The 14,432-nt window shown below is 40.8% G+C and overlaps 2 protein-coding genes across 3 annotated transcripts in view; both read right to left on the bottom strand.

Moving 5' to 3' along the window:
* Positions 1-58: 58 nt before the first annotated feature.
* Positions 59-10,591, bottom strand: LOC111340113 (heparanase). Its single transcript, XM_088760243.1, has 8 exons — positions 9,374-10,591; positions 5,532-5,697; positions 5,304-5,351; positions 4,181-4,381; positions 3,353-3,467; positions 2,416-2,537; positions 1,960-2,100; positions 59-293 (listed from the first exon to the last, which is right to left on the bottom strand). The coding sequence occupies exons 1-8, from the start codon at positions 9,993-9,995 to the stop codon at positions 113-115; spliced, it is 1,596 nt and encodes a 531-aa protein (XP_088616369.1). The 5' UTR covers positions 9,996-10,591; the 3' UTR covers positions 59-112.
* Positions 10,592-10,730: 139 nt separating this feature from the next.
* The window catches only part of LOC111340109 (bridging integrator 3), an 11,629-nt gene continuing 7,927 nt past the window's right edge, over positions 10,731-14,432 (bottom strand). For both annotated transcript variants that reach the window (XM_022946896.2, XM_022946895.2), the window contains 4 exons: positions 13,013-13,093; positions 12,283-12,345; positions 11,591-11,662; positions 10,731-11,230 (listed from right to left, as the gene is read on the bottom strand). In XM_022946896.2, coding sequence (XP_022802631.1) covers positions 11,078-11,230; positions 11,591-11,662; positions 12,283-12,345; positions 13,013-13,093 — 369 coding nt within the window. In that variant the 3' untranslated portion in view covers positions 10,731-11,077. The remainder of the gene's footprint in view (positions 11,231-11,590; positions 11,663-12,282; positions 12,346-13,012; positions 13,094-14,432) is intronic.

Below are 14,432 nucleotides of genomic sequence, written 5' to 3'. Positions count from 1 at the left end.
ATAATAAAGAAATAGGTAAAAACAAAATGCAAGACGTTCCGAATAAACTTCAACGGTGTAGAACTTTGGAAGTTTGCTATCATTAAAGCCGATATATTCTCTAAAAACACTGTTATGGTTGTTCTTTTGTGGATTCCAAACATGGTTTAGCATGCGCTTCTGGGACAACGTAGAAAGCATACGTCAAAGGTGGAAGAATCACCCGATTAGCTCTCGGTATTCTGATTGGCTGAAAAGAAGGTAAAAAGGAGTCTGAGCCCATTTCAAGCACCTTGCCATTAAGCTTGATCCTCCTGGACAAAAAAAAAGAAAATCACAAGAAAATTAAGAATAAATATCGGTGCATTAATTTGAAATTTTTCGTTAAGATAAACGGAGGTGGACTAGTCGTTACAAATTTGTTTCCACTGAGCCAACCCCTTCGCAGTGCATACAGAATCTGTATTTTTTATAAAGTGAGATGGTTATCTCTTGAACTGTGCCTCCCACACAATAGTCCATGTTACAGTTGTGTGGTTGGTTGCCAAGCCTTTGAATGGGAGTGAGGCTAGGGTTGACCTTGTTATGATACAAACCTTGCTGCCTTTCAAATGTTAATCACTTTGCTATCATGCTAAGTAGATACAGGTCTCTATCACAACAAGGTCACCTTCAGCCTCACTCTGAATCAAAGGCTTGGCAACTAAGTACACAACTGTAAAATGGTCTATTAGGAGCTGACGTGAAAGTGGCCCTCGCATGGGGAAAAATTAAACCCAGGAAGTGGTCACATGTACAAGGTTCTTTTGGTGGCGGTAAATTGAAAAATGGATGATAAACAATCTTATCTGATACGTGCATTTCCTTTACGCAGGGAATCACTCAAAATGACCGATGTAATTTTTCTATTCGAGCTAGCTCTCTCCAAGGGCTAACGATCTTCTTCCCCAACATTGATAAGTAACATCATTAGCACTGGTTTTTAGCCATTAGTGATATCCTCCAAACTTATTACATCGCTCGCAGCGCCCGTGGGCAAGATGAAGCAAATCCTGTGTTCTGATTGGCTACCTGAGCAGGCAAGATGGGCCCATCTCACCCGCATTGATCCCGCGCATGAAAAAAAATCGAATTATAACTATGTTCGTAATTCTTGGACAATATCGGCGATGGAAACGCAAAAAGTGGCAGAAGATAATCAAAACAAAGGAGGGAGAAACGATTCTCGTGTGTTTGTTGTGCTACAAACACAGTTGGCTTTCTTTCCAAGCCCTCGAAATAAACAAGTCATTCCTAATTCTTATTAAAGCGAAATCTCTTTATAATGCAATTAATTCCTTTAATAACCAAGCTTGTTCGGTCAAGATGGCTGGATGTTAGCCTCGTTCTTTTTTCACATTTTTCTGGACCTCGACTTCGTCTTGGCCCATAAAAATACAAAAAAAAAAAAAAAACTCGGCCAATATCCAGCCATCTTGACCGATCAAGCTTGGTTAATAACCCAAACATCTCGTGCTACGTTACCAACCTTGTTCTCAGGGCCTTATCCCTTTATTGGAGGTGTCCCCCACCCCAACCAAGGAAAAAGGCCCTAGGAACGAGGTTACTACGTTACGCAGCTTTGTCAGTTAGCTTCAATTGCATACAAATAACGGTTTAATCGTTCAACACCATTTAACGATAATTTGGTTTTACAAGATCAACTCAGTTGACCTAACCAAATCGTCTTGTATTAACCCCACCCACGCAGCACCGCAGCTTCTTCAGAAAATTACCCACTTTACTCATTATTTAAAACTCCCTTTCAAAAGTAGTTTTATGTCAGAAATTTCTAATACAAATTCAGAAAAATATCTCCCATACGGGATTTTAATTTATTGATACTTTGAGTTGCATCAATGAAAAGGATTCCTGTGATTCTTGCTAATTTGAAGTGGTTTGCACGTAAATTTCTTTCTTCCCGAAAGAGAGGATACCAACCTTGAAGTAATGTCTCCATCTGGAGTGAAAAGGAATTCATCTATATCGTGATCTTGAAGACTTTTCTTCAAAATAACATTAGCCTCTCTCTCTGGATGTAGATTCATTGCCATAAATGTTATTGCACCCCTTTTGTAAAGACTGCAAAATGAAATTATTGGAAAAGTGATCAGATGTGCTTTGACTTTTATAAATTAGAAACTTCTTCATGAAACATTTGTCAATTCTGGTGTAAAGTAGCTAAAAAAACTGTTCGGTGTAGATGAAATATTAACTTGACATTTAACTTAACTTCAATTAAACGTTGTTTCCACATACGATTTATTCTTTATTCAAGCTAAACTGAGGGTGCATAAAGGATCGAAAGACTGGTGATTTGAATGATTGGTGTGATACTAAGCAACATGCTGCTCATTTAGCTATAAACTACGTTTTAAGCAGTCGATGAACTCTTACCCTGATTTCGTGTTGGTGCAATAGGCAAAGATTCTCACCATCTCAGGGAGATATAAATCACGCTTGACCTCAAGGACAATGGTACCAAGCAATTTTTTATGGAGGAACGAAAGCCAATAATCCTACGTGGGTGCAATTGTGCGAGTAAGTTAGACTAAATGAAACTAGGAAGTCTTCAATGTCACATTCTAAGGTGAATGATCCCTAAATGTCAAGGGCATAGCCGTTTTAAGGTCGAAGGGAACATTCAACGGAAAAGTAACCATTCAGTGGCCGGAAAAAGGTTTAGCACGAGCTAATACAATATCTATTGGGTAAGAATTCACCCATGCGCGGAGTGGTATATCAATCGCTCCTCACAATTGGGTCGTGGTGGGTAGATATCTACTATAATAGAGACAGAGGTACCCCTATACAATTCTCTTATTCTTGATACTGGTTCTACTGGCCTCAAGAGACGTGCTACACAATTTAAAAGAGACTCAAAAGAAAAGAAATTATGTATTGGCGGACGACCAATTTTTGGATATTTGCCATCGAGTTTGATTGACGTCATCCAACTTGGTGGCCCTTTAAATTTTTCGCTTTTTCCATTATAATCATTTGCTTTTCAAAAGAACATTAGATATCAAACTTGACGGGAAAACAAGTTTTCTGTGCTTCCCTTTTCAACTTACAACTTTAATTCTTTCGTAGCTCAAATAAACCCTTGAACTACACCTCACTAGTCATGGGAAAAATCTCTTACATCTATAAGCTGATTTTCACCATGTTCACAACAAATACGTCTTAAAATAGATTGGAAAAGAAAAGAGAGAGGTGGTAGCATCCATGCCCACCCCCTCCCTCCACCCTTCCCCTCCCCCTTCTCCTCCATCCTCCACGTAGGTCCGAGGGCCAAATTTATAAATTGAAATAAAGACATCATATGACCTACTGGATTTGGTTCCATGTCCTCCAGTCCCACTAGCGAGTAGTACCCCTGGAACATCGTTTGCCTTAAAACCACTTCATACCCGTGTTGAGCCGCCATACCCAGTTTGTTCAACCACCTAAAAATGGAGTCAACGGAAGAGAAAACAAGCTAAGCGGTAGAAAGCTGTGAGCAGAGAGGTGATGCAAATGTTGTTTTTTTTTTCCACTCAGCGTGATATGGCCATGAAGGGATCTTCCTTTGGTAAACTCATAGTGATATTGTATATGTAAGATCTCTTAATCTTACATGTTAAAACATGTTGTATTACTTTTAGTTATCTCAAGTTACATTATAATATAACCAAAGTAAAGCGCGTCCTCTGATTGGTCAATTCAGTGTCTACCTTTTGCCTATGTGTGTACGCTGCTGACGTTAGAAAATGTAAAGACTAGTTTCCGCCCGCTTGTGTTTTCTGGTCACATAAGATTTCAGTGTAAAATAGAAGGGAATTCTGTGGCTACGATGTATCAATGCTGGGAAGTTTGCTAAGCACTTAAGAAGCTAGATTCGCGCGAGGCGATTTTACGCTTCTTTCGTGCTTAGCAACCTCAGCCCACGTGCATCCAAAACTCTATAGTAGAAACTATGGTGTTTACCATTTGTTAATTTTCATTTGCTTCAATCGGGACTAGTTGACTCCAAAGCTGAATGGAATTTATTTTGTTACCATTAAGACTTCTAATCCATTACAACAAAGTTCAAACGTTAAATTTCTTAATTAATTTTTGTCTACTCTCATTAAGTTAAGATCCTTCAATAAATCGTAAGATTATATACAAGTTTACTCACAAAAAACCAGCCACAAATCTGCCAGATATTCCAGCTGCACCCCCTCCACTGACACTTGCAGTTTCACCAAACCACCTGGGAAGACCCGGAGCATACTCACTAATTACCTCATCTGCCTCCTTTATGTCTTGAAGTAGTGTGTCCAACGTTTGCGGGACATAGAACTGTGGAAGGGAGCATTGTTCTGCCCTAACGTAGTAACTATTGCAAAAACAAACAAAAACAGAAAGGCATCATCGAAGTTTAGTGTGGGAGACACAGGGCCGGCTATTCAAACAAAGTTTGGCTATTGTTTAACAAAACCGCATTTGAAGTCACCTTCAATTAAGCCAAACTTTCAATCTAAACATTTATTTTTCTGAACAGTGCCAAGAGGGCCGAAAGCTAATAGTACAAGAAGCTTCAATTAAATGAATGAACCCTCTCATAGAGACTCACCGCCTGCCTAAAACAGCGGTTTGAGTTTGATCTCGTGCAAATAACCGGCCCAGTGTCCTATCGGTAAGCGCTTGACTGTGGGTCGAGTGGTCTGGGGTGGAGACGTGGCCGAGTCAACATGATTCGCTCTTGGAAAAGACAATTTATTCACACAATTTTCTCCTCTGGAAGTATGAATAGGTGCCAGAGAACTGTCAGGAAAAATTCGCAAAATGCTGAGGGAGGTGTACCAGATCGAGTTGGATTAGCATCCCGTTCAGGGTAGGGTGGGGAGTAGTAATACACCTTGTTGCTTCATGCTACGGAAATTGGGATGAACTTTGACAGAGTGATCCACTTGACTCGAGTGTTGAGTCAATTCTTTTATAAAAAAGAGATTTAGTGCAGTAAAAACGAAAATGAAAAAGCTTTAAGGAGATAACACTTCATGAAGTCTAAATCTTTTACGCAGCGAGAATTATTTTTAGGTGAAAATAACCTTTATTAACCGTCTGGTAATTAGCTTGTCTTTGTTTTCACCGTAGAACGTAGAACTCTAATGATCGACCACGAGCAAAGTCTCTTTTACAACCCTTTTGCAGTTATTCCGGCCTGGTTGACGCCTTCTCGATACTTATGGGCTTCTTCTGTATTTTGAAATAATAATAAAAAAAAGAACCCCACAAAAAGTATCATTTTCACTTACTGATGCCAAGTAACTGCATCAAGGGAAGAGCTGCCGCTCTCAAGAAACCTATACAGTATCAAAGAAAGGGATTTATCAGCTTCAAGTGCTAGCTCAATGTTAAATATTTCAAGAAAACAAATAATGCTGATTGGAAAGAAAATGGTTGGCAAATGATTGCTGTCGGCGACAGCGATCCCCTTCTCAAGTTTTAGAAAATTGATTGCAGAGGATTTCAATATTTCTCACCTTTGTAAATATTCCATCGCATTTCCTCGAGGCTGTGTTACCTCTGGTCCAACAAGAAAATTGTGAACGCCAGCAGTGTTTGACAAGAGACCCCTGAGCTGCTTAAAGTCTTCAGCCAGTTGTTCGGGCGAAATGGTGACACCAAAGGGATCCAAGTGATTTGGTTCTGCCACGGACAAAAGAGAAATCATTTCCTACGTTGATGTTAAGGATATAAAGCGGAGATCCTATCAAACCCCCATGCAATACAAAAGACAATTTTTGGCACACTCGTTGGAACGTTGGGTGAGTCTCTATTGTGCTGATATAGTCTCTATTAGACCTTACTGAGCAAAAGTTAACAACAATCTTTTTCCTCCTAAACCTCTTTTTTCTTGATAAACTACAGACCTGATCATGATGTTGCAATTTCAAACTTTACAGCAGTTACAGCTAAATCACCAGAAACTTCAAATGCAAAGTTTTGTGCTCGCTAGTTTACTTTCACAAGTTAGAAAATTGAGGATCATTGGTCGGAGCAGGTGCTCCCTAGCTCTCAAGGTCGTTCACTCCTTTACACATTATAACATAACCAAAGTAAAGCGCGCGCTCTGATTGGTCAATTTAGCGTCCCCCATTTGCCCATGGGTGTACGCTGCTGACGTGAGCAAATGCAAAGACTATTTTTCCGCGCGCGATTGTTTTTTTCTGGTCACGTAAGATTTCTTAAATAAAAGGGAACTCTTTAGCTACAATGTATCAATGTTATGTTATAAAACAAACGGTAAACACCACAGCGTACACTATTGAGTTATGGATGCACTTGGGAGGTTTGCTAAGCACTAAAGAAGCTAGAGTCGCTCTCGGCTATCGCCTCGAGCGACTCTTACGCTTCTTTCGTGCTTAGCAACCTCCCGCGTGCATCCATAACTCAATTGTGTACGCTGTAGTGTTTACCATTTGTTAAATATGAGACAAGGGCACATAAAAAAGATGCAATAAACCAACACAAGAAGGAAAAGTCGTTTACTCGGATAATACTCCCATAATAAGGAAACACTCACAATAAAAAAAAAAACCGTGATGAAAGATCAAAATTTGCGGGCAAATGTATGTTAAAACTTAAAGCAGTGATCATCGTGGACTAAGCAAAGGTAGGAACGGATTACCAAAACAAAACTGAATAATCTGATCTCATTTACACTGATAAATGAGATTCCTCATTCCCTCGGAATTCGAAAGGTTGTCATTTATTGAACGAAGCTTGGCAAAATATCGGCTTCGGCAAATAGTAAGGACCGGTCATTTCAAACTGAAGTCGAAGTTAGCCATTATTAAAGGCAACCACGCGGTTTAGACGTTGTTTTGATAGACAATGGTTAAACAATGTTTGTAGTACATTATTAAAACGCGTTTGACCTATGTTTTTTCGCAGTCAAGGGCTAAAGTATGTCTTACGGGGGAATACACGGTTTTTTTGAGTGATTTGTATGCCAATTTTGAAGGTTTTACCCAACGTGGCCTCAAAATCCGACCTAACAGCAGGTTTTAGCGTAGAAGAAAACCTTTGCTGGGTGGAATCAGGGAGGTTATTCTCAGATATAGAAAGTCATGACAATAAGACATTGACGAAAACGACAAAAGCGTGGGAAGAAATTGAGAAAAGAATTCAAATCCCAAAATCCAAATGCGATGAAACGGAACGTAAATCAAATTCAAAGATGCTGGAAGTGGTTGCAGTCACATTAAAAGAAAGGAAACGATTTGAAACGTCGCGCGATTGTTTCAAGAATGACAAAAGTATTCTCCAGGACTGCGTGTAGTCCTAAGTGCAGACACGGAAATCGTCGTTTTAGTAAACTGAATAACACACCTAGTGTGCCTATTTAAACAATAGAGTGTTTCTCTCGCGGAACTATCGGCTGATAGTTGCCCCGCGGAAATTTGATGTTCTTAAAACAAATATGCTAGTTTTAAGAACATCAAATTTTCAAGGGGCAACTATCAGATCGATAGTTCCGAGACATAAACACTCCATGGTTTTTATTGCTCACCACTTAACAATTGGTTCATGCTTTAGCGTGCACTATCGAGTTATGGAGCACGCGGGAAGTTTGGAGAGCACGAAAGAAGCGTAACTAGTAGGACTAGTAGGCTGAGTTTCTGTTTGTATCCATTATTGTCGCGAAATATATTATTTTTCCCCGCGCTAACAATGGCCGCTCGCGCGAAAAAAAAAGCTCTGGCGAAGTCGGATTTGCTGACGCTATCAGCGTGCACTATCGGGATTTTGAGCACGCTCACGTATAATGAATTTAATTGCGCGACTCTGCTAGCTATGTTCTAATAAATTTTCTTCCGCGCCTACAGCTTGTCACAAATGTCAATAATTCGTGCTCTCCAAACTTCCCACGTGCTCCATAACTCGATAGTGCACAGCTGAAAGCATGAACCAATTGTTTTAGAACATAGCCGGTGGAATTGTGCATCAAATCCGACGCGAAAAACGGACAACAATATCAGTTGAAGCGAATCGTGACGGCGCTGTTTCCGAGTCTCCTTTTCCTTTGTTTTTCTCTCTTTCTGCCTCATTTAAGGGCTCTAGCCCAAGGGAAAAGGTCGAAACATTGTCTTCGTTTTCGGACTAGTAGGCCGAGTTTCTGTTTGTATCCATTATTGTCGCGAAATATATTATTTTTCCCCGCGCTAACAATGGCCGCTCGCGCGAAAAAAAAAGCTCTGGCGAAGTCGGATTTGCTGACGCTATCAGCGTGCACTATCGGGATTTTGAGCACGCTCACGTATAATGAATTTAATTGCGCGACTCTGCTAGCTATGTTCTAATAAATTTTCTTCCGCACCTACAGCTTGTCACAAATGTCAATAATTCGCAACCGTACATTGGCTAAATAATACGTTATACCTGTTAGAATTGAAAAGTCACTGTTTTTCCGATCCGCCTAACTTCGCGGCCGTCAAACTATTCAAAACTTTTCACGGATGAGTACTATCAATCCAGGTATTTTCCGCGGACGGGCACTATCCATCCGGGTATTTTCCGCGGGCGGGCACTATGGGCTGGTAGTGTCTCTCCACGGATGAACACTATCGCGTCACGTGATCGATTTAGACCAATATGAACCGGAGAAAATTTAGTGGTGACTATAACTTTCAATAAGTTGCCGAGTTTTTCTAGATTACAGGTAACTTCTATTGGCGTGCTCCCTTAATTGTCTGAAACACACTGAATTCATCTATTTTGAAAGTGGCTGGCAATGACTGCTCCATAAACAGCGTCTAAACCTATCTTAGAGCAGGTCTAAGTCGCTATTTTTCTTTAAGCCGTGGTTAAACATGGTCTCAACACGGTTATGGACGATCAGTGTTTAAATTATCGGTTTCCACAGTTGATACAAGGGTAAGACGGTGACTTTCATAAACGTCGCTTAAATTTCGTTTAAATAATCGGCCCTAAATTTTTCGCCATTGACATTTCACCAAGAGGGGATCCTCTCTTGAAATCCACAACATTTTGGGGATTGCCATCCACAATTAGAATTTTTTTATGATTTGATTACCGAATTTGGTTTTCCTAGTCATTTTCGAGGATTATCTCTGTAAGTTTATGTTGAGTAATCTACGAGGACAAAAGCCGCCGAAGTGGAATATTAATTGCAGCAAAATTCATTTCCGCTGGTCATGTAAATGGATCTCCGCAAAAGTGAGCAAGAATTATGCAATGATGACATAGTTCTTAAATCTGACCCTGAGGTTCAACTCAGTTCGGGAGTTAAAATTAAGTAATCATTAGTACAATTAAAAGCAGTAACATTAATATGCTGATAAACACTTCTTTCTCTTACCGTTGCCAAGCTGCCATCCAAATTTATATCCTTTCAATGCGACGTATTTCATTATTCTTAAGGCGTTGCTTGGATCCCATGAGCTATTCATAAATCTTTTTAATAAATTCAAACTGAAAATTACTTTGAAGCCGGCGCTCTCTGCAATCCGGTTGATTCTGTCTAATTCTTCGCCGGATATGATCAAAGTTTTTTTCCCAAAAGGTTGACTCTTTTCTTCTTCCCGAGACTGAAAATGTACATAGTGGCTGGCACTACCACCAATTCGTACATAAGCCGGCGAAAGAGCTCTCATCAAGGCAATTATTCGTTTCTCTGTGGTTGAGTTAAAATTCCACTCTAAAACTGTCCTCCATGTCAAGCAAATGGATATGAAGTGTTCTTCGATTTTCGCAATCTCCTGGCTCTTCCTTATGTTTGCAATTTTAGTCATAGTGACCTTGGCTCGACTGGAAAATGATGCGATTTCTTCTGTGTGAAAATCATCTCTGCTGAAATCTCGGAAGTCGATAAGGAAGTACATGGTCATGACGGTGATAATCATACAAGAGAGAGCGGCTACCTTTTGAATGCTAAGTTTGAAATAACGTCGAAGCTTATGTCGTCCACGTAAGATCGCCATTTCTATGTGAAAAATGAAAACAAAACCACCGGTTTTTGAAAGAATTTAATCTATTGTTTCTTCCCAATGTTACAACGTAACAAAGGAGCAGGCAAGAAGTTAGTATGGGGTCTGGCAATAATAATCAGACCCCTCTCGGAACTCTCTCCAACTCGCCTTGCTCGACGCCATGAACTTTCGCGTGGGTGAGGACACAAGCCCGTTTCGCAGCGATAAGGCGAGCCTGCTCGCGGGCTCTACTGAAGTGGGTTGCCACGAGCCAACAATTTTGTGACCCGCGATCAAGCGTTGCATCATTAGTGTGAAGCCAGTGGCGGATCTAGGGGAGGAGGTCACGGGCCACCCTTTAGTTTGGGTAAAAAAAATAAAAACACAGAGGGATGAAGAGCCGGAGGGTGAACACACACAAACAAAAACGCTCCGCCCCAACCACCCCTGGATCCGCCACTGGTGGCGCAGCTAGCTGAGTCAAGTAAAAAGATGACCCTTACATGTGATTACAGAAAAGAAGCCCTAAAAAATTCAGGCTTCGACGGCATTCGAACCCGCGCCACCCAGATACTGGAAGAGTGTTAATCAATGCATGACGTATTAAATTTGAGAGCTTGTTGGCAGTCAACTTTAGTGGGGCTGGAGCAGCAGTTCCAATTTAGACTGAGCTAGTAACAGTTAGATTGAGAAAACAACACAGCTATTGTTGATGAATTCCAGCGAGAGACAGAAAAGAGAAAGTAATCAAACGAAATTTTGTGTATTGAAAATCTTCTTCTTTTAAAATACATTATTTACAATAATTCAAGATGCGAGTTGTTGATCATGTGGTCTAATTGTCCAGATGTGCCGAGTATACTTGAAAAAAAAAAAAACTGTTTTTAGTTACTTTTACAGGCGTTCCAACCACCGGAATGGTAATTATCATGAGAGTCAAGCGCGAGATGTTGTTTCTTGTCAGTTAAAGAATCATGGTCGCTAATGAAACGAACCATTTCCATGTCCACGGTACACAGCTTAGCCCTAAACCCATCACGTCCTCCCGTCCACAAATCCGTTTGCTCATTCTTTCTTCACTTCGTTCTTAACTTTTAACCATCTTCCACGATAGACAGCGATTTTATCTCAGCTAGTTTCTGCTGGAGTTGCTGCTGACGATCCTCGTCAGAGAGTTCTTCCTTCTTCCAGCCCAGTTTGTTGGTGAGATCGGAAAGGACTTGCGAAGCCTGACTGTAGTAGCTTGCCTGGATACGAAATCGAAAAAGGTGTAAGCGTCAAAACACCAAGCGCCTCATCCTAAATTGGACTCAAACAGCCTAAAGCGCGGGAAAACGCAGGCGATCAAGTAGTAATTTAATTGGTCGAAAAGATGTCGCAAGTTTTCTGGACCAATCCCAACGAAACAGTGCTTTCGACATTCACTTGCAAATGAGCCAAAAGTATTGCAATAATCATTTACGTTCATATCATTTTGTGCCTTCTGCATTCTGTCTGTCATTTCGGACTTGACAGTTTCCTCATATAATGTTTCCTGGGATGGATCCTAAGACATGTGCTCATTTATTTCATGTACAATCATGTGCTCATTCATTTCATGTACTCACCCCGGATCGGATCATGGCTTCAAATGAAGGTTCAAAGTAATCTGTTCTACCATCGATCAGTTGCGGCAGATCCTAAAATAACAAAAATTACACTGAATGCCACAACTTTTCGGCGTGCCTAATACGCTTGTCTGGGATTAGTGGCCCCAAGAAGACAAAAGATTCCTATCCTCAAACGTTTGTTAGCGTGTTGCCGTTGCTTAATTGTTTGCTTTCTTTTAGCAACCAGTAAATTAGGGACTAACGAAATGTCCATGATGAACGTCGGGGACGCATTTCATCTCTTTGACTCCAAAGAGGGACTAGCATCTAAATTCTCCCCCGCGATATCCCCCCTGAATCACACGTGAAGGCCACACGAATAAAAGAAATGATCACCAAGAGAAGAAGCTCTTGATTGCTACTCAAAATTCTCCTCGTCAGCACCTCAACGACTACACGGAGAACAGTGAAGGAAATATTCAAACTAATGTAAAGGATTTTAAAAGTCTTTTCACGTCTCCGAGTCCCTAAATAATTCACTGGCTACAAAAGCAAACAAACAACCAACCAAACAGAAAACCCCGATTACATCTAGCAAAGTGGATACAGATCCCATCGGGGGGTGGGATGAAGAAAATGTAACGAATTTCGATTGAGGTTGTTTTTCCCAAAGCACAGTCATGAAAAACTTTGATACCTCAGCGACATACCTCCAACATGACGGCGTTTTGTTTTTCATAATCCAGTTTGGCCGCTGCTAATGCTTGATTATTCTAAATTAAACGCAAGGATTGATTAACCTCAATTATGATCTGGTGTCATTTCGTATTCCCATCCTCTATTGGGATTACTTCTTTAAATCACCGCAGTGGCAGCGCTGATAAAAAAATGCGGTAATAACATCAATGACACACTCGGCTGTGCGTCGTGTAGTACTTTTTTGTTCTTATAACAATTTGACATCATTTGCGATCTATTATTAGAGATATTTAGCACGCGTTTATGTGAAACGGCAAACGTCAGCTTGTCCTTTCACCTTTCGCGTAAAATAGATTGAACCTTGCTGCTTTAGTTTCGCGTGAGCTCACGTCAAGGTGAATTTGAAGGCGCTCTTGTATTACTTACAAGGAATAGTTTGGGTGCACTTTTCCCGGCAATTTACTGTTACTCTGTGAGAGAAAAAGTGAAGACATTTCTTACGTACATGGAAAACGCGAAATAGGTTACTTTCACGTAGAAACGGCAAAGCGCAACCGGCCAACGTGAAAAAATGGCGGGAAAACCAGGTCACGTGGTCACTCTTGCCGTTCACGTTTCACGTAACCGCGGTGCTAAATCTCTATTACTGAACAGTCGTAGGTGGAATCTATTTGTTAAGCAGCATACATTCTGGAAAATTGGTATAAAGAGTGAAGGGAAAAACAAGTCGTAAGATATTACCGCATCCAATTTAACTTGATTCTGTGGAGTTTTTTCCCTTTCTTGCAGCTTCAGTACTTTAGCTTGATATTTCTGGTAATCCTTAAATAAAAAAAAAAATAATCAAGTTAAAGTAAAAATTTACAAATACTACACAAAAGAGCTAACTTCGAACATTTTTCTTCTGAGACCTTGCGTGGCGCTTGGGCTGGCGATAGATAATGGCGATGAAGAGGAGGTGCTGTGACCTTATGGTCAGTGCGCTGGACTTCATCTCGAGATATGCGGGTTTAAAGACCTGGCCAAGTCAATGGGACGTGTCTTTGGAAAAAAACACTTCACTCTCGCAGGAATTAGCCAGCTTGCAGGCTGTGGATTATGTTTTCAAGCGCGTGACTCAGCGCAGCGAACATTTGGTCGACATATTGAACGGATGGAAGATCTGGGACGAGTGACAAAGCGAGGAGGGGGGGGGGGAGGGAGAAAAACCAGAAAAACCTCCTCCCCTTACTCTCACTTTGTCACTCGTCGCAAATCTTCCACCAGTCCAAAATAGCAGTTGAGCCGAAACTCCGAGCAAGAGAAGACGTTTATTAACCGAAGACAAGAGACATACATTAAAGGAATGAATAAGCAAAAAAGGAGCCGCGCTAAATATATGCGCCAACCGTGTGACAACGAGGTGAAACTAAACAACAGCGAGCATGTGAAGAGGAATAATGAAGCAGACTAAACGACAGCGTGCACAATGTCACACACGCCACGCAAGTTAATGACGGGAACTAAACAACAATGCGAACTATGGCGCAGTGCTGAATCTCGCGCTTGAAAACACAAACTACCGCCTGAAAGCGGGCTATCGTAGGAGTACAAAATGGGTACCAGCAAATTGCAGGGGATGTATGATGAAATGCTGGAGCGACTTGGCTCGAGTACAGACTTTACCTTACTGTTGCGGCTGGTCGACGTGTGGACTCACCTAGGTTCCCATACGGGACATTTAAGTTTTGGTTCATGCGCGGTGGCTATTAAAATCTCTCTGTTTCGTTCAGTTTTTGTCGATATTACGGTCTTAATGTTGCGTTAAGCAATGTAAAGTATAGGGTGAGTTTTCTCGATACCTTCCTGAAGGTGTTTTGATTAAAAGGTTTGACCTTACAAGGTTTGTCGCCGTTCGCCGCACTACTTACACAATTTCTTACTAGTGACGATGAGGTTGTTGAAAAAACAAAATGACCATCTACTGGTACAAAAAAAGGGAGCTTGTGACTTTTCAATTTTACTGAATCAAATCATATGGACAGTATGGTAACCTCTAAAATAAAACTGCTTTCAACAAGCTTTATCATATTCGTTACCCTGATATATTAATCACATGTCTTGCTTCTCAGTGATATGTAACTTTTAGAGAGATGCTTCAAGAAAAAAAAATAAAGGACAC

The sequence above is a fragment of the Stylophora pistillata genome, chromosome 1 (genome assembly GCF_964205215.1).
Source record: "Stylophora pistillata chromosome 1, jaStyPist1.2, whole genome shotgun sequence".
NCBI classification, from domain to species: Eukaryota; Metazoa; Cnidaria; class Anthozoa; order Scleractinia; family Pocilloporidae; genus Stylophora; species Stylophora pistillata.
This window is presented reverse-complemented; position numbering and strand designations above follow the sequence as displayed.